Source organism: Bos javanicus, chromosome 3, assembly GCF_032452875.1.
Source record: "Bos javanicus breed banteng chromosome 3, ARS-OSU_banteng_1.0, whole genome shotgun sequence".
Taxonomy (NCBI): domain Eukaryota; kingdom Metazoa; phylum Chordata; class Mammalia; order Artiodactyla; family Bovidae; genus Bos; species Bos javanicus.
In genome coordinates, this window is record NC_083870.1 from 35,060,561 (window position 1) to 35,087,565 (window position 27,005).

General features: G+C 39.7%; 1 protein-coding gene across 1 annotated transcript in view; it reads right to left on the minus strand.

Annotated features, from left to right (window-relative positions):
* Nucleotides 1–27,005, minus strand: part of EEIG2 (EEIG family member 2) — an 81,568-nt gene that overhangs the window by 6,401 nt on the left and 48,162 nt on the right. Inside the window, exons 4-10 of the mRNA XM_061411001.1 lie at nucleotides 23,709–23,825; nucleotides 19,326–19,372; nucleotides 8,829–8,932; nucleotides 5,175–5,270; nucleotides 4,897–5,086; nucleotides 4,668–4,795; nucleotides 3,383–3,452 (exon numbers count right to left, since the gene is read on the minus strand). Coding sequence (XP_061266985.1) covers nucleotides 3,383–3,452; nucleotides 4,668–4,795; nucleotides 4,897–5,086; nucleotides 5,175–5,270; nucleotides 8,829–8,932; nucleotides 19,326–19,372; nucleotides 23,709–23,825 — 752 coding nt within the window. The remainder of the gene's footprint in view (nucleotides 1–3,382; nucleotides 3,453–4,667; nucleotides 4,796–4,896; nucleotides 5,087–5,174; nucleotides 5,271–8,828; nucleotides 8,933–19,325; nucleotides 19,373–23,708; nucleotides 23,826–27,005) is intronic.

A 27,005-nucleotide genomic window follows, 5' to 3' on the forward strand; every position in this document is an offset into this window, starting at 1 on the left:
ACAACAGTTTTCATACACTGGACAACAGGCAGCATGGGACTGGTCCTGAGATAAGGGTAAGAAAGAAAGCAAGCCAGACAAGCTGCCCCAGCATGCTGCCTGAAGATATTTCCTTTTGGATCCTCCAAGCCTACAGTGCCGGGAGGGAGAACCCAATACAGTGAGGTGGTCTCTTAGAATGGAGGAATCATGTCAGAGCTCAGGGATGCCACAGGCTAGAATTTGTAAGTCCAGAGTATCAGAAGAAGTGGAGAAAAATAATGACTGGAGTACTTCCAATTTTGAAGAAAAGTGTAAACCCACAGATTCAAGAGGCTCAATGAACCCCAAGTAGAATACATACAAAGAAAAACACACCAAGGCACATCACAACCAAATGCTAAAAACCAGTGATAAAGAGAAAAGTGTAAAAGCAGTCAGAGATGAGGGATAAATCACAGAGGAATGAAAACAGACTACCTGACAGAAATTAAATGTCCTAACGGCAAGCAGGAAGGTGCATGCAGGGTTCTGTAAGCAGCTCTGAGCCAGCCAGGCTGTATTTGCTAGACTTATAAAGGATTACTGCAGACAGTCCTCCCCAAGTCTCTATCACTTGTTGCTCTGTTCTCTTCAGTCTCACAGGTTCCCTGTTGGAACTTTGGTTCACTTGTGCCTCTTCTGTGTCCTACGTAAATGATTCTGGTTTTATCCTGTGCTACTAGTTTATCTTACATAATATATCTAACGCTAACACATTAGCTTCTCTGATGAATACCCACTATTTATGGACAGACCTATGTGTGCAAGTACTTGCTGGACAGTAAATAGATTAATTGCCATAGTAACTGTGAAAGACAGACCTTTAATTAGTAGGAGACAACAGAGGATGAGATGGTTGGATGGCATCAACTCAATGGACATGAGTTTGAGCAACCTCTGGGAGTTGGTGATGGACAGGGAAGCCTGACCGTGGGGGTCACAAAGAGTCGGACACGACTGAGCAACTGAACTGAACTGATTGAGTACTAAAGTGCTTACTGCATGCCAGATTTTGTCCTAAGCATTACCATGTCTTATATCATTTAAACAGTATAACTTTTATGAAGCTGGTTGTATTATCATCACTATTTTAGATGTGAGGACACTGAGGCAGAGGGAAGTGAAGTAACTTTCCAAAGACACACAGCTCATAAATGGTGAAGCTTGGGACTAAACCTAACCCAGGCAGCCCATGTGTGTTGGGCTGTGTGTGTTATTCTTCCAGGGATGCAGCTGTCCTTTTGGTAGCAAGTGAGAGATGCAATATGTCAAGATCACTAAGGCTAAGCTGGGCAATCATGGCTAAGCCAGGACAGTGGTGCTAGTGGTGAAGAATTCGCCTGCCAATGCAGGAGACATAGAGATGCGGGGTCGATCCCTGGGTCGGGAATATTTCCTGTAGTAGGAAGTGGCAACCACTACACTATTCTTGCCTGGAGAATCCCCATGGACAGAAGAGCCTGGCGGGCTACAGTCCATGGGGCTGCAGAGTCGGACATGACTGAAGTGACTGAGCATGCACAGGAACAGAACCCATACCTGACTCTGGCCCATTCTCCTTTCACCATGACACACTGTCCCTGATGTTCTTCAGCATGTAATATGAACCTACTTCAACCCCAATGGTCCCTTTAAGCTTTTGTGTACTGAGTGATAATATTCTAGCGTTCTCTTTATATTTGGTTTTAAAGAATTAAAAGAATTCTTTAATTTAAAGAATTAAAGCCTAAATTCTTTCTCAGCTAGAAATTATCTTTTCTCTGCATAACAACACAAATAGCTAGCATATATTGAGAGCTTTCTATGTGCCAGGTACTATGTTAAACAACTTTACATCAATGATCTAACCCTCACAAAAAGCCTGTGAGTTAGGTAACTTATTTATCATCCCCATTTTACAGGTGAGGAAACTGAGGCTTACAGGGAGGTTATTAACACTGTCAAGTCAATAATGGCCCCTGGGCAGTCTAATGAGACAGCCCATGCTTCTGAGCATTTATTATTCTGGGTCCTTTTGGTTGCAACTGTGTCTTTTGCTGCTCCTAAATAATACAGTGAAGGCTTAGTGAGTATAGTCTTTGATATTTGGCAAAACTAATACAATTATGTAAAGTTTAAAAATAAAATAAAAAAAAAAAAAAAAAAAAAGAATGATGCATTGTAAAAAAAAAAATAAAATAATAATAGCTAGGGCTTAGTGAGTATAATCATGCCATTTATATTTTAAAACAACTCCATGAAGTAGGCATATGATCGCATTTTTCAAGAGTTAAGTTAAATTGAAGTTAAATGGTTTACTCCGAAAGTGATTGGTTAGGATGTGAACTTGTTTCTTTAATTCAGAAATACATTTTTCTCTACCATACATATATCACTGTCCTTATAAATTTTATTCTTCTACCTGTTCCCTACTACTAGCCTCTGCTTGCTCCAATCTACCTTCAAAATCATGGCCAGTTACTTTTCTAAAATGCCAATCTGCCAGTTCTCTGTTGAAGAATGACCAGTGGATCCCCAGTGTATACAAGAAGGTTAAACATTCTGTTATGGCAACAGAGGCCCTTTATAACCTGTCTTCAAGACACTTCCCAGCCTCATGTCTCACAACTCTATTTCACATGCCCCACCTCCTCAGAAAAACCTGTTCACTGGCAATTCTTTACATAGGTTATATTAATCATGAGCCAGCAAGGTAAAATGATTAAGTACAATGAATGGGCTTTAGACTCAACAGAGACATGGGTGTGAGTCCTGGTTTTACCACTTACTAGCTTTAAGGCTTTCTTTGGGTAAATTACCTTAACCTCTTTTTATCTTTTTTTCCCTCTTTTAAAAAACTAATAATGGTATTTTTTTGAGCATTGAAAAAGGTAAGACCCGAATGAAATATATATATATGGTGCTCAGCACATAACTAATAAATGCTCAGTAAGTACCACCTATAATTATTATATATTCACTATTATATAGTTATAATTATCATGCCTGTAAGTTATTTCTATTTGTTCCTACCACCAGGAATATTTGTCTTCCACATACTCCCTGGTAACTGCTCACTTATTTTATTCTCCCAATACTCTACCAGTTCTCTACTAATACATTCTAAAAACACATCTAAGGAAATCAACAAATAAACTTACAAAATGCAAACTGTATTTTATACATACTCAGGATAAGGAAACATACTCAGGATATGGAAAACTAAGCTACACTAAGAGCTGTAATTTTCTCATGGAACTACTGATACTTTGCTTTCTAGACTCAATCTGATACAAACTTTGTAACTTTCGTCTTCCACTCATGAGCATTTAAAATAAAAAGTAATTCTACTCTTTAGTAAGATGCTCTTTGGTCTACATACCTGTTTGGAAGATGACGACTACCAAAGGTGGTTCTTCCTCCAGGACCCACAAATAACCTCAGTCCTTCTTCTGCAAGACACATTGACAATATTTGTTATACATATGATTATTAGATTACTGTCAGATAATATTCATATTACAATAAATTAACATTTTACATTTCAGTTTTGTTAAAGAAATAAAAACTTAAAACAAGAGCTACACACATGTTTTAAAACAGGCAGTTTAAAAGAAATCCTAATAGTTACTTCTCATTAACTTTCTGTAAGCTATTTTTCTTAGGGCTGAGTAAAGAAGACAGCTGTTCCTACAAATTTCCTCAAGTGGGGTTTAATTATTTCTCTTCACAACCAGTTACATCATGAAACTAAGTCCATTGTTAGCTGCTCTCTAGTCACACCAGCATGAATAATTATACTTTTCAAATCGGTAGCATGTAAATTTTCAGCTTCAGTGAAAATGCTACGGAAGGAATGAGGGACTACCACCCAACATCCCAAACTGCAGCAGTGACCTGAGGTACTTATGCCCCATTATGACAAAGCAGATGAAGATATCTATTATAAAGCAGATATTGATGCATAGTTAAAAAGCACAATAAGAGCTTTCTTAAAAATTGATATTTTTAAAATTAATTCTTTCCCAAATTTAATACCATTAGCAAATAAATTATAAAGTTGTTGTTTAGTCACAAAGTTGTGTCTGACTCTTTGCAACCCTCCATGGACTGTAGCCTGCCACGCTCCTCTGTCCACAGGATTTCCCAGGCAAGAACACTGGAGTGGGTTGCCGTTTTCCCCTCCAGAGGATCTTCCTGACCCAAGGAATGAACTCATGTCTTCTACTTGACAGGTGGATTCTTTATCACTGAGCCACCCAGGAAGCCCAAGGTATACAGTTATCTTCAGATTTTTAATGGGTGTGAAGTTTATTTTACAGATATGCAACACTCAGTATCATGATGTACGGACTATTCACTACTGACCACATGGATTATTCAAACCTGGATCACATATATCTATATATGTGTGCTAAGTCGCCTCAGTCATGTCTGACTCTTTGCGACCCTATGGGCCATAGGCCTGCCAGGCTCCTCTGTCCATGGGATTTTTCCAGGCAAGAATACTGGAGTGGACTGCCATGCCCCTCTCCAGGGGATCTTCCCAACCAACCCAGGAATTGAACCCACATCTCTTACATCTCCTGCACTGGCAAGCAGGTTCTTTACCACTAGCGCCACATGAGAAGTCCATATTTACATATTCTTAATGGCTATCTACACACCTTCTGCACTGGAATCTAGGCTGAAGTCTTGACTCTGTAATATTTTCTCCACAATATCATCTGCATCCACTCTGGTATCATCAACTCGCTTCAGCTGAGATTCTACAGAATCTTGCTTCACTGGGCATCTTTGAAAATAATTTAAAAAAAATTCCTCCCTTTAGTATGTCATTAAAATCAAAGTTGTTTTTTTTTTTTTCCCCCATTTAAAGTGAGTCCAATATGATACCTGTTGAGTATTTCTAAAGCTGTATCTTCTTTATCTGCTACATCAAGACTTGGTTCAGCTGTCTTTTGCTCAACTTCATCACATGGCTCTAGAATACTTTCAATTCCTGTTGATGTACTTCCCACTGAGGTATTTCTTCTGTGGCAGAGCTCAGAGAGACTAGATGACCGGGAGTGGCAGGAGCTATACCCTGTCAGAGAAAATCACTCTGGTTGTTAACACTAGTATCAACTACACTGCAACCAAACTGCCCTCCCTGCACCGCTCTTAGCCTCTACCTGACACTTTCGATTGCTGGCTTGCATAGCTTGATGTTCTAGAATGTCCACAGGCACCAAGTTCGTCTGGAACAGAGGCACTCTTTGCTGAGAGATCTGCAATACGTCATAACATGATGTTACTCTTATTGTCAACAAGTCAATGGTCTATATGTATTCTAATCTATGGATTTTGTTGTTGTTTAGTCGCTAAGTCATGTCCAACTCTTTTGTGACCCTATGGGCTGTAGCCTGCCAGGCTCCTCTGTCCAGAGGATTCTCCAGGCAAGAATACTGGAGTGGGATTACCATTTCTTTCTCCACTGGATCTTCCCGACGCAGGGATCAAACCTGGGTCTCCTGCATTGCAGGTGGATTCTTTGCCACTGAGCCTCCAGGGAAGCCCAATTTAGAGATTTCAGAAGCTGCTAAATTCATTATCGAGTGAAATTCCTTTAAATCAGTACAATGTAAATAACTGTAAGAAATACTGTACAAAGAATTTAAATACCTCAGTTTACCAAAGTGCTATGCTACCTTTCATAAGATTTGATAGCATTCTATCTTAAATAAAACTATTTCAGTTTTTATATTTAGTATTTCTCTGATAAAAAGGAGTCAAATGACTCCTGGTGGTCCAGTGGCTGAGACTCCATGCTCCTAATGCAGGGGGCCCAGGTTTGATCCTTGGTCAGGGAACTAGATCCCACATGCCACAACTAAGATCTGGCACAGCCAAATAAATAAAGAGTAAATATTTTTTTAAAAGGGAGTCAGATGGATTCTTCAGAATTCTCACAGAATTGCCAGGATTTTGTGTGGTGTTTGAGGAAATCTTGCTTCCCGAATCTATCACGACGGGAGGCTAAAGAGTACTTTGTGACTTTTGCATTAGAGATGTCAGTGCTAGGCTATAATTTGTACAAATGTCTATGGTTTAAAACAACACAGCATGTGATATACCACTGAGAATAAGGTTCTGCAGAAATTGATTATAGTATTCAGTTTCAAAGTAAATGTACAAAAAAAGCAGTGTCAAATCCAGTTCACTATTTCCCTAATAATGTGTATATTCCAGATGCCAACTGTGTATTTTCAGAACTAGGCTTCTTCTACAGAATGCAGAACTGTGGCCATTTTCATTAGGGTGAAATATATGAAAACTAGAACTGTTTTTCACTTACAGGCAAAATAAAACCCAAATGAGTAACATAACAATTATAACAACAGCTCTATAAATGATATTGAACACAGATGGGCCAACAAATGCTGCCAAGTAAGTAAGCTACTGGAGTGGCCTGGACCTTCTGCAAAGGGTTTTTCATTTCTGGACAGACTGTAAGGTACAGATGCAAACCAGCATCCCTAGTCCTGCTTGACAGTGGTCCTAAGCCCCAGTACAGCAAATTCTGAATGAAGAGTTGGTTCATATCAAGAATTATACACTTTACTCCTAGGGCTAGCTCAGATCTTAATTCATCCATTTACTGGTTTTCTAAATACGTTCATTCAATAAATATTTATTAAGCTCTTAGCAGGTCAATGCCCAATACTGTACAAGATATAAGGGTACAAAATAAATAAAATATATGCTTCATGTGCCAAGTACCAAAATACAAGCACCAAAAAGAAGCTATCAAGAGCTCCAAAGGACAAACACATGGAACACTATGAGGTAACGGGGGAAAGAGCTCTGTTGGAGATTAACCCCAGGTTTTTAACAATATATAGGAATTTCTTGGCTAGATTAGGTGGGAAAAAGCATGCCTTGTCTGTAGAAAGGCAAATAGTTCCGTAAAGCTGGCATATACCCAACTATGACTGAAGGAAAGAGAGATGAGCAGATACCTGATAATGAAGGACTTATCTCTATGAGTTTAAGGAAGGAAATAATCCAATGGCTTCAAGCAAGGGTGTAACTTGACTAGATTGACATTTTGGGAAGATCACCTTGGCAGCAGGATGGATAGAAGGTGAAGGAGTAAAGATTTTCATAATAATTCAGCTGAGACATGCTGAGCAGGCACAAATGACAGTGCTTCATCACTAACTAGATGTGTGTGCCAGGATAACTGCAACACAAACACAGGCAGAAGAGTTATGAAGGTGTGCCGGGCATGTGGAATTTAAGACACCTGAGGACACCCGTCCACTGGTCACAGATTTCTACTGTGTCCCTGGCCGTTACGCTGTTGACCCAAAGATAAATTAAGACCTGATCATGAGGAGCTTAGAGGCTTGCTGAGAAAAAAGTTAAACAGATGGGGTTCAGTCTAATGTGACATGAAGTGGATGTTTCCAAAAAGCATTTGGAAACATGTGCCTGGAGTCAGGATGAAGTTTTGGAGGCAACACAGATTTGTAAATCAAACACACTCACTCATATTTACATGATAGTTAAATTGAAGGTACAGTGACATTGCCCAGGGCGGGGTGAATGGAGAGAACCAAATCCCGGTGAGCATCAATATTTTAAGAGGAAGGAGGAAGAAGATAGAGAAGCCTCTGAGAAGTTAGAGAAGAGAAGCGGGAGCCAAAGGAAGAGAAAGTTTCCAGAAAGAATAAATGGCCAATTTATTCAAATGAGAACAGAAAAAATGCCCACAAGATTTGACAGTCATATTCTTGGAGATATCATCAAGAGAGGGCAGAATACAGAAGTCAGAATCCTATGTGTTTAGGAATAATTGGGCAGTATATTATTCCTAGAAATTTGGCTATGAAAAGTGTGAGAGAAAGATGGTGGGCATGGAGGGAGGAGGAGAGTATGAGCCCAAGGAGGAACAGGCGATAGAGAATGATATAGGGCTGATGACTGTTTGGTTTCCAACATAAGAAAGAATTCCAAATGTTTAAATACTGAAGAGAAGGAGCTAACAGGAGAGTTAAAAGTCACAAAGAATTCACTGATCTCAAATCAGGCAATATCATAATCCTCATTACGTATAAGAAACCTTATCTTTGCAATCTAAGGAGTGCTGAAAACATTAATTGTATCACTACACCTTTCTTCTTCTTTCAAATAATAACCCTGGTCACATGGCATGGGATAAAAAAGGAAGCTCACGAGTGCTTTTTCTCCAGCCAACTTGACATTCCCCTTACCTGCTTTATACTGGAGGGGGCAGCCTCTGACTATGAGTTTGTCTAGAGAAGTGATCCCAGCAGCAGCATCACCTGGGAACTTAGCCATGCAGTTTTCAGGCTCCAATCTGGATTTACTTAATCAGAAACTCTGGCTGCAGTGTCAGCAATCTATGGTTTAACAAGCCCACTAGGTGATTCTGATGTGCACTAATATTTGGGAACCACTGACAGGGCACGTGATTCGTGGAAGAGAAGCATGACCTGAAAGGTGACTGGCAGAAGCCATGGCAATGTGCACACCCCTGTAGTGTCCTATTGGATCTGTGGGCAGCAGAGGCATACAGTGGTGGGGCCAGGAGCATCACTGCAACACTGAGCTTTTAATTCATCAAAGCATGACATACCCTTTGGACAAAATGAAGCACTGGCTTAAAGAAAAATTGCATGATTAAAACTCTGCTAATACTTATTGGCTCATTTCAAGTCATATATACTCACAGAATTACAAATCTGGGAGGGGCTTTGGGAATCTTTTAGGGTAGTACCATTACTCACAAACTAGAAAATGAGTAAGTGACACATCCATACCTGCTATCCCAAGATGAATTTTGAGAGTCTCTCCACCTTTTCTGTCTTCTTCCAGAGATTCAGATTCACCAGCAATTGGTATACACATTGATGTAGAAGGAGGCCTGCAAACAAACATTCCCAAGGATCAGAACTTGATGGATGGTGAATGTGAAAGTTTGAAATGTTGTTAAGGGATGGATTATGTAGTCAGTGCACAGCCTCAGTAAGGGTGCCTGGTAATGTCGCCTCTTTGAGGATGAAAGTGACAAAAATTAACAAAATAATGTACGCGCATTCCTCAAAACTTGATTAAAATTCATGAGGGAAAAAAGTTTTTTACATGACAAAAGAAGTAAGACCAGAAAGGACACTGCCTCCACAGAGAAAAGAGAGGAGGTGTATTCCCAGGAGTGTGGTGCAGGGACTCCAACTGTCAGCTTGATTCTCAGGCCAGGCAGGGATGTGTCTGTGCCCTGGAGGTGGCGGCACAAGCCCCTCTGTAGCTGAGGCTGCAGGGGATACCTCACGCCTCCGACGCTAAGATCTCTTGTTGGCTCCATCTACTTAAATTATCTATGGTTTTATCTTCCATCTGCTTCTGTGTACACAGGCCACCTGCTTGAGGGAGAGTCAATAAAGAGCCTAGTTGTTTACAATTGATTTTGGGGGCTGGATTCTTCGGGAGTAGGCGATGAATATAGTTTCATTCGTTCACTCAAGGCTCCTGTCTCCATATAGAAGCTGTGAAGCAGGGAGGGGCGAGACTGACTTCTAGGCACAATTTTTTTTTTTTTTGGTAAAGAAAACATTCTTAATCTTTAGAGGTTGATATCTAGAGGAAAATCACATCTCTCTAGAGACTATCCCTTGGTGACCTGAAATACAATAGGAAGGTGGGTGAAGGGAGATCATGAAGCTGACCCATTAAGTGGCAACTTAAATACCTTACTGTGTCACAGGAATTCTCATGCTATTTAGGTCCTTGGGGATACAGACATTTAAGATTTGCATTCAGTTCACTTCAGTTGCTCAGTCACGTCCAACTCTTTGTGACCCCATGGACTGTAGCACGCCAGGCTTCCCTATCCATCACCAGCTCCAGAGATTGCTCAAACTCATGTCCATTGAGTCGGTGATGCCATCCAACCATCTCATGCTCTGTTATCCCCTTCTCCTCCTGCCTTCAATCTTTCCCAGCATCAGGGTCTTTTCAAATGAGCCAGTTCTTCACATCAGGTGGCCAAAGTATTGGAGCTTCAGCTTCAGCATCAGTCCTTCCAATGAATATTCAGGACTGATTTCCTTTAGGATAGACTGGTTGGGATCTCTTTGCAGTCCAAGGGACTCTCAGGAGTCTTCTCCAACACCACAGTTCAAAAGCATCAATTCTTCAGTGCTCAGCCTTCTTTCTGGTCCAACTCTCACATCCATACATGAATACTGGAAAAACCCATAGCTTTGACTAGATGGACCTTTGTTGGCAAAGTAATGTCTCTGCTTTTTAATACGCTGTCTAGGTTGATCATAGCTTTTCTTCCAAGGAACAAGTGTCCTTTAATTTCATGGCTGCAGTCACCATCTGCAGTGATTCTGGAGCCCCAAAAAATAAAGTCTCTCACTGTTTTGTTTCCCCATCTATTTGCTATGAAGTGATGGTACCAGATGCCATGATCTTAAGTTTTCTGAATGTTGAGTTTTAAGCCAACTTTTTCACTCTCCTCTTTCACTTTTATCAAGAAGCTCTTTAGTTCTTCTTCGCTTTCTGCCATAAGGGTTGTGTCATCTGCGTATCTGAGGTTATTGATATTTTTCCCAGTAATCTTGATTCCAGCTTGTGATTCATCCAGCCTGGCATTTTGCATGATGTACTCTGCATAGAAGTTAAATAAGCAGGGTGACAATACATAGCCTTGATGTATTCCTTTCCCGATTTGGAAATAGTCTGTTGTTCTGTGTTCAGTTCTAAGTGTTGCTTCTTGACCGGCATACAGATTTCTCAGGAGGCAGGTAAGGTGGTCTGGTATTCCCATCTCTTTAAGAATTTTCCAGTTTGTTGTGATCCACAGAGTCAAAGGATTTGTCGTAGTCAATAAAGCAGAAGTAGATGTTTTTCTGGAACTCTCTTGCTTTTTTGATGATTCAACGGTTGTTGGTAATTTGATCTCTGGTTCCTCTGCCTTTTCTAAATCCAGCTTGAACATCTGGAATTTCATGGTTCACGTACTGTTGAAGCCTGGCTTGGAGAATTTTGAGCATTATTTTGCTAGCGTGTGAGATGAGTGCAATTGTGTGGTAGTTTGAACATTCTTTGGCATTCCCTTCTTTAGGATTGGAATGAAAACTGACCTTTTCCAGTCCTGTGGCCACTGCTGAGTTTTCCAAATTTGCTGACATACTGAGTGCAGCACTTTAACAGCATGATCTTTCAGGATTTGAAATAGCTCAACTGGAATTCCCTCACCTCCACTAGCTTTGTTCGTAGTGATGCTTCCTGAGGCCCACTTGACTTGCATCTCAGGATGTCTGGCTGTAGTCCATTGATCACATCATCGTGGTTATCTGGGTTATGAAGATCTTTTTTGTATAGTTCTTCTGTGTATTCTTGCCACCTCTTCTTAATATCTTCTGCTTCTGTTAGGTCCATACCATTTCTGTCCTTTATTGTGCCTATCTTTGCATGAAAGATTTGCATTAAACCTATTTAATTGATAGATTATTCCTATTCCAGGGTCTCCTAAATTCCACAACTGCATATTCTATTAGGATATCTAACTATTTATCCTGCAATTTTTTGTCCAATTCAACTCATATTCTTTTCCCAAATCTGTTTTCTTCTTATAGTCCCTTTGTGAATGCCACCACAATCCAAAAGTCACCTAACTAGAATCTTAGGTTTTGCCTCTCTCTCCACAAAAAACTATTAGAACTAACAAATGAATTCAAGAAGATAGCAGGATACAAGATTAATATATAGAACTCATTGTTTTACACTAACAATGAAATACAAAAAACTAAAAAAGAATCCAATGTAAAATTGGATAAAAAATAAAGAAACAAACCTAGAAATAAACTTAACCGAGGAAGTGAAAGAACTATTCACTGAAAACTAAAACATTGATAAAGGAAACTGAAGATGATTCAAAGAAATGGAAAGATATACCATGCTCTTGGATTGGAAGAATATTGTTAAAATGGCCATATTACCCAAAGCAATCTACAGATTTAAAACAATCTGTATCAAATTACCCATAATATTTTCCATAGAACTAGAACAAATATTAATAATCTTTAAATGTATATGGAACCACAAAGAGTCAAAATTGCCAAAGCAATCCTGAGGAAAAAGAACAAAGGTGGAGGTGTAACACTTCCAGACTTTAGATCATACTACAAAGTTACATTAATCAAAACAGTGCGGTACTGGCACAAAAACAGACATATAGGTTAATGAAAGAACAAAGAGCCCAGAAATAAACCCACACACCTACACCTATGGCAAAGGAGGCAGGGATACATGATGGAGGAAAGACAGACCCTTCAACAAGTGGTCTTGGGAATGCTGGGGAGCTATATGTTAGTCAATGAAATTAGAACACTCCCTCACATCACATACAAAGATAAACTCAAAATGTTTTAAAGACCTAAATGTAAGACATGCTGTCATAAAACTCCTAGAAGAGAACATAGGTAAAACGTTCTCTGACATAATAAGCACCCCAGTGTTCATAGCAGCACTATTTATTTACATTAGCCAAGACATGGAAACAACACAAGTACCCATCAACAGATGACTGGCTAAAGAAGACATGGTACATAAATACAATGGAATATCACTCAACCAAAAAAGTGCCACTTGTAGCAACATGGATGAACCTGGAGAATATAACACTCAGTGAAGACAGATACAGAAACACAAACATGATGATATCACTTTTATGTGGAATCTAAAACAATAAAACAAAATGAATCTATATACAAAACAGAGACATAGAAAACAAATTTATGGTTATCAAAGGTGAAGGGGAGGGATAAATTAGGAGTATGAGATTAACAGATACATATGATTATATACACAAAATAGGTGAGCAATAAGAATTTATTGTATGGCAAGGGAATAATATTCAGTATCATAATAATCTGTGGGAAAAACTATATAATATGTAAAATAAATACCAAGAATGGAGTGTATAGCCACAGTCACTAATCACCGATGGTGACCCATGCCTGCCTATCTAAATTCTTGTATTTTTAAAGCCAGATCCTTTGTTTTGCCTTTCATAGGTGGCCAGCTCGCAGTGTCTCCACCCCTCTACCTCTTGGACCTGCTTTCCAACCCTTCAACACTCTCACCCTTCTCCCTCCATCAGTCTCCCTCTGGCTCTGCTCCTTCCTGTCCAGCCTGACTTCACAACCGTAATATTTTGAGCTATTCCTTCAACTTGGCACCACTTGTTCTGCAGTCTCAAAAAATCTTAAGACCCCCAACCCTTGATAGTTTCAGCCATCTGTACCAACTGCTTTAATACTGGGGCAACTAGGCATTATGGCGAAAATTCATCAACTATAGGGACTGACATTAAGGCAAATTTAGAATCTGAAATCTCAGTCTCCCTAGACAACTCAGTGGTGTTAAATCCATAATCACTGAGTGCTGACCATGTGCCACATTTTTATTCTAAATTACCCCTTTTGTTCTGAAAATGTTTTTGTATCTCTTATCAAAAATTGTTTAATGTAGTTCAATTTCAGAATGAAAGGAATGGGATTATTTTGTGTGCTTAGTTGCTCAGTTTTGTCTGAATTTCAAGTAATGTAAGAGTGGGCTTCTCTGGTGACTCAGTGGTAAAGAATCCACCTGCCAATGCAGGAGATGCAGGTTTGATCCCTGGATCAGGAAGATCCTGGAAAATTCCATAGACAGAGGAGCCTGGTAGGCTATAGTCCAAGGGATTGCAGAAGAGTCAGACATGACTCACCAACCAACCAACAACAACAATGTTAAAAGTATGTGAAAAATGATCTCCTAAAATGACACTACTACCTGCTTGGTATTTCAAAAATATTCTCTCCATGCCCTGTAACAATGCTATAAACTTATGCAAGCTGTTTTCTCTTCCTGAAATGTCTCTACCTACCTCCCCTGCTTCATGGTATTCCTATTCATCCTTTAAAACTTAGCACAGTGTAATCCCCTCAGTGAAGACTTTCCTGGCTTTCAAAGAAGAAGAGTTAAGGACTCCATCCTCTATGCCTCAATAATATCCTATGTTGTGTGGCTGTCGCCCATATAAACAGTGAATCCTTCAGAGCAAGGGGTTAGTCTTAACTGAGTTTGGTAAAGGTTAGCACATGGTAGGCAATCAATACACATGTACTGAATCAGTGAATCCTGGGGTCATGGACAACTTAGTTCCTTAATCTCTGACATGTCCTGACATTACAGAGTTAATAATATCACATCATAGAGTTCTTTCAAGAAATAAATTGGGAGACTAATATTCATTAAATCATTTTGAGAAATGGAAAACTGCCTTCCTTCTAGAATATGAACGCTCTAAAGCCCTAAGCTATTCAAGAGGGTTACATCATCCCTAGATCTGCTTTACCACCAAATCATTAAATGCCAATACAGTACATAACTTCTCTCTCCAAGTATCTTTTTCATCAGCATTAGTGGTTGGCTTACTTTTCAGAGTCAGTTTCATTCTTTTATGAAAGCTGGTGGATATTTGATGAGTTGTAGAGAACTATAAAGGAGAAGGCAATGGCACCCCACTACAGTACTCTTGCCTGGAAAATCCTATGGATGGAGGAGCCTGGTAGGCTGCAGTCCATGGGATCGCTAAGAGTCGGATATGACTGAGCGACTTCACTTTCACTTTTCACTTTCATGCATAGGAGAAGGAAATGGCAACCCACTCCAGTGTTCTTGCCTGGAGAATCCCAGGGACAGGAGAGCCTGGTGGGCTGCCGTCTACGGGGTCACATTGAGTTGGACATGACAGAAGTGTCTTAGCAGCAGCAGCAGAGAACTATAAAATGGAGTTTAGGGCAAGTGGTTAGAGGTTGATTTACCAGCTGTCTTCTTCACACGTACTGGCTTTAGTATACAATTTGTTTCTGAAAAACTGTTTGATCTAAGTCACAGATCTTCTGCTCATAAAATATAAAAACTAGAATTTAACTCAGAGTGCTAAGGATCTGTATACTCATTTATTTCTCTAGTAGATTTTTGAAAACTTATAAAAATTCAAAGACAGACAAAAGCAGATAGAATAGCACAATGACCCTCTCCCAAACTTATTTATATCTTTGTCCTGCAGACAAATAGTCAAGTTTCTCAACTGCTCTGTGCCTTAGGGTCCTCATTGGTATAAAGTGAACTTGGATTATACTCATACTTTTAAAACTGGCTTCATGACGCTCTCTTAGCAACTTCAGGGGTAGTAAGGTAGTATATCTTTTTCCCCTCAACAGAAAAATGATATATAGGGGACTCCTAATATATTTGTGCCAAGGATTTCTGTGGATAGGTATTCTGGGAAAAAAAGTCACCAGACAATTTCCAACACTTGTTTCAGCTCTGAAGTACTGTCATTTTACATATTTGATATACACTGAAATAAAACCTGGTAAAAATAACTCACTTTTCTCATCAGGAGTTCAAACATTTTTTAATTCAATCCATATTCAATATAAGAAGTACATGGATGTGTTACAGTGGCTGCTTTTTCATAGACAGTTGCACAATTTTAGATACTCAAAGGGAAAACATATATTAGGGGTTTGAGTCTTCTGAGAAATACTTTTATGTATCTTAGGATTAGGTAAAGTTTGTTTATTCTAGTGAGTCATGAAAGTCTTTCTCTATAAACTCTAGATTACCAGAATTACGTTTGTGGAGATAATACAGAATATAAGATGATCTATTTTGGACCTCTTCAGTACTTGAGTTTCACAAATAGGTGAAATGGCAGAGAAAGGGCCAGAAAGGGAACAGTCATTAAAAAGCTCCTAAGAAAGAATAATGAATGTATTTTCTTCTACTAAATTTTGCTGCTCTTTTTCTCATTTCACTCTAAACTGATTACACTGGGAAAACATATTGTTACCTAAGAAACCAAAAATTGTTTAGTCTCCAAAGAGCAGTAAATAAGGAAAGAAGCCAGGAAATTATCATTTGGGAAAAAAAAGAATAGGAAGGCTAAATTATTGGAAAATGCATAATTTTAATCAAGAACTGATTTGTGTTGTTGTTGCTGTTCAGTCGCTCAGTCATGTCTGACTCTTTGCAACCCCATGGACTGTAGCCCACCAGACCTCCCCATCCTTCACCATCTCCTGGAGCTTGCTCAAACTCATGTCCATTGAATTGGTGATGCCATCCAACCATCTCATCCTCTGTCATCCCTTCTCCTCCTGCCTTCAATCCTTCCCAGCATCAGAGTCTGCTAACAAGTCTTTCTAACAAGTCTGCTCTTTGCATCAGGTGGCCAAAGTATTGGAGCTTCAGCTTCAGCATCAGTCCTTCCAATGAATATTCAGGATTGATTTCCATTAGGATTGACTGCTTTGATCTCCTTGCAGTCCAAGGGACTCTCAAGAGTCTTCTCCAACACCACAGTTCAAAAGCATCAATTCTTTGGTGCTCAGCATTCTTTCTGGTCCAACTCTCACATCCATACATGACTACTAGAAAAAGTATTGACCATACGGACCTTAGTTGGTAAAGTAATGTCTCTGCTTTTAAATATGCTGTGTAGGTTTGTCATAGTTTTTCTTCTAAGAAGCAAGTGTCTTTTAATTTCATGGCTGCAGTCACCATCTGCAGTGATTTTTGAGACCAAGAAAAGAAAGTCTGTCACTGGTTCCATTGTTTCCCCATCTATATACCATGAAATGATGGGACTGGATGCCATGATCTTAGCTTTTTGAATGTTGAGTTTTAAGCCAGCTTTTTCAATTTCCTCTTTTACCTTCATCAGGGGCTCTTGAGTTCCTCTTCGCTTTCTGCCATAAGGGTGGTGTCATCTGCATATCTGAGATTATTGATATTTCTCACAGCAATCTTGATTCCACCTTGTGACTCATCCAGCCTGGCATTTTGCCTGATGCACTCTGTATATATTTTCATCTTTATAAAATATGTATGGCACGACATGGTGTGTGTATGCTCAGCTGTGTCTGATTCTTTGCAAGCCCATGGACTATAGCCTGCCAGGCTCCTCTGTCCATGGAAATTTCCAGGCAAGAAATATTGGAGTCAGTTGCCATTTTCTTCTCCAGGGGATCTTTCCAACCTATATATATATATTTTTTTTTAATTCATCTTTAGATATAAGTAGAGAACTATATGGATGTTAATATTAAAAACATGAAGTTGATGCATAGTGAAGTAATTGTTTACTTTTCTAAACATATTTTTCTCAGATATCTAAATGCTATCTGGTTAACTTTCATTTTTAATTATAAAGTGTTTTTAAGATTGCTAACAGGCATCCTACTGCCTTTTACCATTCAGTTCACTCTCCTACTCCCTGAAAAGACTTTTACATGTATTTTCTTCTTTCCTCAAACACCACCTCCATCTTTCCATCCTTGTTTCCCATCAAGGTAAACAATGATTACCTTGTTTCCTATATCATTAGGAAATCGGGAATAATTTGATAGTTACTTTTGTATGTTTCCACTTCTCATATATCTGCATCTGTAGCCATATTCTCTGCTTTGATCCCTCTTGATAATCCAAGGACACTATTCTAGCAATTGTCCTTTCTCTCTTCAGAACCATGTTTCTCCTTGTCTACTGGACTATTCATGTCAGGATACAAGTGTACTGCGCTATCTCCCATCTTTAAAAAAGAAACCAAACAGAAACCTGCCCTTAACTCCACATTGCTTTTATTTAGGACCCCATTTTTTTCTGTTCCTTTTTCGCAGCAAAAATCCTCAAAAGAATTGTTTATACTATCTCCAGTGTTTCTCTTCCAAAACTTTCTTTAACCTCTCCAGTGTGGCTGTAGTCTAAACGCACTCCACCAGTGCTTGTCAGAGTCACCAGTAATCAATTCTCAGCCCTCATCTTCCTTGACCTACTTCAGTAGTGTGGGACACAGCCAATTATTCCCTCCTTTTTCCTACATGCTCGTCACTTGGTTTCAGGACAGTACTCTCCATTGCCTCCTGCTTCCTGTCTGTCTGGTTGCTACTTTGCTGGGGCTTCCCTAACTCCCCAGCCTCTAACAGGCAGGAGAGTCCCATACCTTAGTCTGTGGTCCTTTTCTTTCTCTAAACTCATTTCCTCTAGGTCATTTAATCGAAGCTCATGGCTTTAATTAGTATTTATGTACTGATGATATGATGATTTCTGAATTACATCTCTAGTCTGGGCCTCCCTACTGGACACTGTAGTGATAAACCTAACTGCCTACTCAGAAAGCCTGGCTGGATGTTAAATAGGGGTCTCACGCTTAACACGTCCAACATCCAAGCTCCCAACTTGCTCCTCTTGTAGGCACTCTCATTTCAATAAGTGTCTACCATTCTCCTAGTTACTCAGGCCCCAAGCCTTGAATTCTGAAACAGCCTCCTAACTCACGTACCTGTTTCTACCTTTGGCCCCTTTGCTGGTCCCACAAATTGTCTATTCTCTACCTAGTAGCCAAAAGTCTGATAATTTTTACTCCTCTGTTTTAAACACTCCAGTAGCCTTTTATCTCACTCAGATTATAAGTGGCCTATGAGACCATTATTTATAATGGCTTACAAGACCTTTATCATCTGGTCTCATCTCCTATCATCATATTCTTCATTCAGTCTGTCCTAGACATACTGGTCTCCTGGAAGTTACTTGAACCTGCCAAACACACTTCTATCTCAAGGCCTTTGTCCTTGTCACTGCTGTCTCAAATGCTCTTTCCCCAAATATCTGCATGGCATGCTTCCCACCTCCCTCAGGGCTCTGCTCAAATATCACCCTAACCAGGTAGATAATATATAAAACAGCAATGCTTCTCCTCACCATGGCCCTCCTACCCTGCTCTGCTTCTTCAAAATACTCATTGCCATCTTTATATCATATATTTACTTGTTCATTTATTGTCTGTTTTCCCTCTTAGACTATAAGCTCTAAGATGTCAGGGACTTGATCTATTTTTTTTCACTGCTGTGTGTCTAGTGTCTAGATTAGGGCTTAGCACATTGCACCTATTAGGTATTTACTGAAGAAATGATAAATTCACAGAGGTCAGATTAAAAATTCTGCCTTGTAATAATTTCACCCAAAGCCTGAAGATGACAAAAAACCCATAGCTTAATTAATTTAGAAAGTGGAGAGTTTGTTTGGTAAGAAGTAAGAGTAACTTCTATGAGGTTCAGGTCAGTCTCCTAAAAGAAGAACTATTCCTTCAATGGTATTAGTCTACGAACACTACAAAATATGAACGTGCAAATGTAAATAAATATATGACTGTTATACTTTCAGACAAATAACTCATTTACTGAGCACCAACTTACGTTTTGAAACATGGGTCACCAGACATCAGTTGCATACTAATCCAAACCTAAACATGAGAAAAAGAAATAGCATAATTATAAAAATCTCAAGAGGAAAAGCCACATTCTGTTAATCTATGCACCTTCCACAGTACCTAATCCACTATTGCCTGTTTTAGAAAGTATTAAATACAATGATTACTGAATTGGGTTATATCCAATATTGAATTGCTGCTTTATACAGACATGGGTTAAAAATAATTTTTAGCATTCAAAACTTTGTAACTGCAAAAATAAGAGTGGAAAAGATAGAAATGAAAAGCATAGACTTCACGGAACTTCCCTAGAGGTCCAGTGGCTAAGACTTCACCTTCCAATACAAGGAGTGAGGGTTCAATCCCTAGTTGGGGAGCTAGGATCCCACAGACTTTGCGGCCAAAAAACCAAAACAAAACAGAAATGATACTGTATCAAATTCAATAAAGATTTAAAAAATGATCCATGTAAAAAAAAATTCTTAAAAAAAAAAAGGCAAGGGTTTCACCAGTAATTATCCTCTGTGCTGTTCTGGTCTGTTTTATATGTCTTTCCTCCCAGATTCCTGTGTTGTTTAAGTGTCTAGAATGTTTTCCTCCAACACATTTGCCATATGATGCTTCTAGGGGTGCCTGTTGGTAGCCTGCTAAGAGAAGAATGCTTCTGGCCTTTGCTCTAGCTTTGCACCAGAATGAATGCATTAATGTACTTTTAAAAAAATTTTATTCAGCAGCAATTATTTTATAAAGCTTGTACATTATGCGAGGCTTAGAAATATCTGATCTTCCCGACACTCCAAGCTATTCAATGCTTTTCACCAAGAGTAAAGGCATTTCCTCTGGAGGATCTCTGTACAAGTTTATCCTGAAGACTAAATGCTTAATGCAAGTCTCCACATGCCTATTAGCAGCATCTGAAATATGAAATGCACAGGGTCATCTATGAAGTTCCCCATTCTAAGAAGCTAAAGAATAAAAGGGCTCAATATTTGGAGAAATCTGGACTCCCATATACTCTGCTGATGGGAATGTAAAATGTTTCAGCCACTTGAAAAAGTCAGGTAGTTCTGCAAAAAGTTAAAAGCAGAGTTACCATGTGACCCAAGAATTCTGTTCCAAGCATATATACTCTTGAATGTATGCCCAAGAGAAAAGAAAACATATGCCCACACTAAAACTTGTATATGAATGCCCATAGCAGCACTGTTCGTAACAGCTAAAAAAGTGAAGGACCATTAACCGATAAACAAAATATGGTATAGCCATACAATGGAGTATTACTTAGCTATAAAAAGGAGCACAGTACTGATACATACTACAGCATGGCTGAACTTTGAAAAACATTATGTTAAGTTCAAAGAAGCCAGATACAAAATACTACCTATTCTATAATCCCATTTATATGAAATGTTCAGAATAGGCAAATCCAGAGAGAGAGTAGGCTAGTGATTGCTGAGGGCTGTGGGGAAGGGCAGAGAGTTGGGGTAAAGTGGGAAGTGACTGCTACTGAGCACATATGAGGTTTCTTTTTTGGGGTAATGAAGATGTTCTAAAACTGATTATGGCAATAGTTGGACACACCTTTGAATACACTAAAAACCATTCAATTGTGTACTTTAACTGGGTGAAATGTATGGCAAGTGAATCATAGCTCAATAAAGCTATAAAAATTTAAAAGTATTCAAAGTCCCTGTCTACTACCAGCTGGATAAGCTTCTCTTTCAAGGTACTAAGTGACTTAAACTAATGTTCTTGCCACTTTCTGGAAAGGAGGAGTTAGCATCTTGTTGAACATCCATCCTGTCCTGAAGCGTACCATGAGGCTACTACTGCAAACACATTTTGGGAAACGTACCAGGCCAAGACCTTTCAGACAAGGTCTCTAAAAACAGCCTCCTCCACGTCCCATATTTTGCTGACATCATAGCAAGCCAACACCACTTAGCAGCTGACGTTCTTAGGAAGGCAGGGAGGCTGTGAGTAAGCACAGGAAGCTGGTCTGCAGACAGAAATTATAATGCAGAGAGCCAAGAACAGTCCCTAGAAAGGTCCTTCAGTTCCTGGAAGTTCAGGTCTGGTTGTAACTTCCCATCCTAGGGCTCTGTGAAATGTCCCTGCATTTGACCTAAAGCTCTCTTTTATAGGAGCTAACCTAAGGGATTTCTATTTCATACAACTAGAGAGTGTTGGCAAAATCACATACAGTAACTCTTTCAGACCTCAGGATCAGCCCCCCTGGGGCAACTATTGAAATTCCCCTTTTATAGAGGAGGAAACAGTGGGGCAGAGCTGAAGTGCTTACACAGGGCTCCAGAGGTCTAAGAACAAACACAGAGCCCTGATGTCACAATCCACCCTCCCGCTACGTGGCTGTAATTATGTTCCCTAAGCTCCCTAAGCCTCTGGCTACTCAAATTCTGGCTGAAAGCTAAAAGAATGAAGGAATGAATACCTAGAGTACTATTATTTGAAAATAGTGTTTTTTTGTTTTGTTGGACCAGAACTTAAAGCTTTGCTAATGCTTTTTGAAATGCTATTCTCTAGTTGCTAACTGCCTTTTAAGAATCAGCCATACTGCTATCAAAAAGCCTAAAAACAATAAGTGCTGGAGAGGGTGTGGAGAACCCTCTTACACAGTTGATGGGAATGCAAACTAGTATAGCCACTATGGAGAACAGTGTGGAGATTCCTTAAAAAATTGGAAACAGAACTGCTATACAACTCAGCAATCCCACTGCTGGGCATACACACTGAGGAAACCAGAACTGAAAGAGACAGGTGCACCCCAATGTTCATTGCACCTAGATGTCCATTGGCAGATGAATGGGTAAGAAAGTTTTGGTATATATACACAATGGAATATTACTCAGCTATTAAAAGGAATGCATTTGAATCAGTTCTAATGAGGTGGATGAAACTGGAGCCTATTACACAGAGTGAAGAAAAAAAAAAAGACCAATACAGTATATTAACACATATATATGGAATTTAGAAAGATGGTAACGATGACCCTATATGCGAGACAGCAAAAGAGACACAGATGTAAAGAACAGACTTTTGGACTCTGTGGGAGAAGGAGAGGGTGGGATGATTTGCAAGAATAGCACTGAAACATGTATATTACCATATGTGAAGCAAATCACCAGTCCAGGTTCAATGCATGAGACAGGGAGCTCAGGGCTGTGCACTGGGATGACCCTGAGGGATGGGATGGGGAGGGAGGTGGGAGTGGGGTTCAGGATGGGGGACAGATGTACACTCATGGCTGATTCATGTCAATGTATGGCAAAAATCATTACAATATGGTAAAGTAATTCGCCTCCAATTTAAATAATTAAAAAAATCAGCCATAGGATCTTATTATGTTCTTCTGGAAATACCAGTGATAATGGTAATAACAACAATAACCTTAACAACAGTCATGATTTGAGAATCTATTATGTGCCAGGCTAAGTGAGTTTGAAAACTGTCAAGTATAGGTAATTCTTTGTCTGCTAACTTCAGACTATTTAGTTTTACTCAGGATTATTTTCCTTTCTTATCATTCGGTAACTCACCGAATTTAGTTAGGTAAACCTAACTAAAATACAGCAAAAGTTTCATCCAGTGAGTTTTACTAGATCCAAGTACTTTTCAAACATTTTCTCCACTGGTCTCATTTAATACTGGCACCAACTCTCGGAAGTGTGTCTTCCCTCTGGGTTCCCCAGGGTATAGAGCTTCCGAAGGTACTTGGAAACAGTAGGGCAGATGTCCAAAGTGAGTTCCACCTGTCACTTCACTTGTGAGAGAACCCAGTGACTTCTATATGCCCACCACAGCTGTGCTGGCAATCACCTTTTGGGAGCTGGAAACATTGTAAGGCATTCATTTATGATGCTCCTTCTGCTCAGTAAGCTCTCATGCTGTAGTGGTTGTATGTATTCTTCCCTGAATGTTCTCAGCACCAAAGAGAAACACCTTAGGATCATGAAGGTGAACATCTGTTCCTTTTCAGTGCTTCTGTAATTTGGATTGTTTTTTCCTCCTAGGTGCTGTGCATTTTAGTGGTGTGGCCAGCTTATGATCCTAGTACTGATTCCCATCTTGACCTTACATTGTTTGTTGTTGTTTAGTTGCTAAGTCATGTCCAACTCTTTGTGACTCTGGGCTGTAGCCCACCTGGTTCCTCTGTCCATTGGATTTCCCAGGCAAAAATACTGGAGTGGGTTGCCATTTCCTGCTCCTGGGGATCTTCCCGACACAGGTAATCAAACGCAGAGAGTTCTTTACCCCTGAGCCACCTGAGAAGCCTGACAATATACACCTATGATTATTTAAAGGCAGAGAATCTCATTTGTTGAACATGTAAATCTGGAAATGTGCTTACTTTAAGAATGGAATTGTCCTGTCTTGTATTTTTGGTATCATAGCCTTCCAGTAAACAACGACGAGTTGTATTTCCTGATCCAGCAAACTCTGCCAGGTTTAGATCTGCAAAGCCCAGCTATGAAAAGAAAGAGAATTATATTAATAGAATATCTAGTAGGCTTCTATCATATTCTCTTTAAAGAAGACAATCAACCCATGTTCTACCCAAGTTGTCTCAAACTTCGGTTATTTGCAGTTTTTGCCAACTTAACAATACCTGTTTTTCTTTGCCTAATATGTCTTAAAACTTGGCTCACTTTTTGTAAAAACGTATGGCTGAGCTTGTGAAGAATCCGCCTGCAATGTGGGAGACCTGGGTTTGATCCCTGGGTTGGGAAGATCCCCTGGAGAAAGGAAAGGCTACCCACTCCAGTATTCTGGCCTGGAGAATTCCACGGACTGTACAATCCATGGGGGTCACAGAGTTGGACAGGACTGAGTGACTTTCACTTTCATTACCTATTTAACTCTTGTCTTCAGTAATATGATCTCTGAAATAACAGATTTGTTTACTCCATATATTTTTCTCTACCCATTAAAACATATAACTGTTGATATAAAAATGTATATTAAACAATGGAAATCACTGCAAGTAGCACACCACATTAAGGGAAATACTAACAGACCAACCTTGATCACTTGCACACACACAGAGAAAACTGATCAGACTCGCCTCTCCCTGTTCTGGTTTGGCTCTATTCCCAGTTAACCACTGGTGACTACAGATAGTTGCAGATTATTAAGTTCTCACTCTCCACCTGAGAGCAAAATGACCTAAGTGTATCACACACTTGCTTTGGTACAAGCTCCTGCTCCTTCACCACCTTACACAATATTTGCCTCACTGGTCTCCCTTGAGCTAAATCTCTCTTTATGAATGAAGCCTTCTTCTTTCCTTCCCCACACCAGCCTTCTCTGCTGTTAACCCAAAAGCTTGGCTCAAACCCATTCCTCCCTCTTATTACTACTCAAGTTTGGGCCCCATTTTCTGCAGCTACCAAAGATTACTGTCTGGTCTTTCCTCTGATGTTGTTCAACTTTATTTCTCATTCCCCAAAATTATCCCCCTTATATCATTATTTTTTGAACAAACTAAATTTATTCTATATCACTAAGTGTATATAGTCTTTTATTAACAAAAAGTGTTTTGAGTTTGTAATTAATTAAGCACATCTCCCTGAATATATAATAAAAAGTATTATACATTTCAAATCCTGTGATGTTTTTTTTAAAGGTTCCTGGGATTCTTTTTTCTTTTTTAAAAATAATATTTATTTCTGGCTGTGCTGGGTCTTCAATGCTGCATGGGCTTTTCTCTAGTTGTGGTGTGCAGGCTTCTCACTGTGGTGACTTCTCTTACTGCAGAGCCCAGGCTATAGGTTCACAGGCTTCAGCAGCCGTGGCTCCTGGGCTCTAGAGCAAAGGCTCAATAGTTGGGGTGCATGAGCTTAGTTGGGCTTCCCTGGTGGCTCAGATGGTAAAGAATTTGCCTGCAATGTAGGAGACCTGGGTTCAATCCCTAAGTTGTGAAGATCCCCTGGAGGAGGGCATGGCAACCCACTCCAGTATTCTGGCCTGGAGACTCCCCATAGACAGAGGAGCCTGGCAGACTACAGTCCATTGGGTTGCAGAAAGTCAAACACGGCTGAGTGACTGAGCACAGCACATGGGCTTAGTTGCTCTGAGGCATGTGGAATCTTCCTGGACCAGGACTGAACCCATGTCTCCTGCACTGGCAGGCAGATTCTTTACCACTAAGCCACCAGCAAAGCCCCCTGCTGTGATTTTAAAATGCCTGCTTTAACACTTTAAAGTGCATATAAATGCATGTATGAATGGCATTCAAGATGAAGATTTTACTTGTAGGCTGAAGCACTATTTTAGCAGTTTTTAATTGGTACAAAAAGAATGAAGGAAAGAACTTAAGAGATCAGTTGAAGGACACAAGCTCCAAAGGCAGGAGTCAGAAACACGGTAAGCCACAAGTAACTTCTACCTAATCTTCATGTGATTACTCTGGCCCAAGAGATCAGCAAAAAACCAGGAGATGTCCAGGGCAAAGCCACACCCAGATGAACATGTGAGGACTTCCGTGGCAGTGTGATCACACATCATCCACATGCCCTGCCATATCATGCCTATCACATTATGTCATTTCACATATGAGCCTTCCTCTTTGAACCTCCAATATCTTTTCCACCCACACTCTTTGCTGATGTCTTGCCTTCTATTTCATTCACAAATAAAAGCAATTTATTACTTTAAGTAATAACTTAAGTAATAACTTACCCTAAGTGAGCTGGCTGTGCTCCCATCTGAGGTCAAGCACTCTGCTCTTGCCTACTCAAGTTCATTGCTTCAGGGATTCTTCCCTCTCAACTGGATCATTCCCATCAGCACACAAACATGCTGGATTTTCTCCCATCTTAATGAACAGAAGGAAACAAAACCTCACCCCACATCTCTCTCCAGTCCACTGTACTTTTCTGCTGCTCCCCCTTCACAGCAAAACTCTTTGAAAGACATTTGCATTGACTGTCTTGATTCTCTGTCCATGGCCACCTTGTCATTTCCCCTTCACCTCCTTATCTACTCTTCCAGCCACAAGATCCTTTTCCTTGAAAGTGTCAAGACCACCTCAAGGTCTTTAGTACTCACTGTTCTTTTGCCTGACGCATTCTTTCTTAAAGCTTCTCTTAGCACTCTTTCTCCCTCCATTAGGGTCTATGTTCAAATGTCATCTCTCTAAATGGGGCTTCTATGCTCTTCCATTCTAGAGCGTGCCTGCCTCCTCCCTCCCCTCCCCTCTAACTTCATCTGTGTTATTCTTCTTAGTAGTTATCATCACATCATGTATGTACATATTTCATATCTATTAGTGTGTAGTCTGTCCTCCTCATTCAATCCCTCATCAGAATGTAAGCTCCCCAAAGGCAGGGGTTTTTGTCTGTTTTAGTTTACTGCTGTATCTCTTACACTTAAGAGTAGTGCTAGGAACAATGCTTAGCATATGGTAGGCAATTTATATATATTTTTGAAAAAAAAAAAACAAAAACAGCCCTAAGGCTTACCATCCATTGCCAGAATGCTGGTATTACGGTGTCACTAAGCATAAAGCAAATTAAAAAAAAAAAAGAATCTGGTGAGTTCCATGAAGAAAAGCACACTAAGGTCAATGTTTACTGAACACTTTTTATGTGTCTGGCCTTAATCTAGATACTGAAAACCAGTCATGAACAACACGGGTAAGAACTGT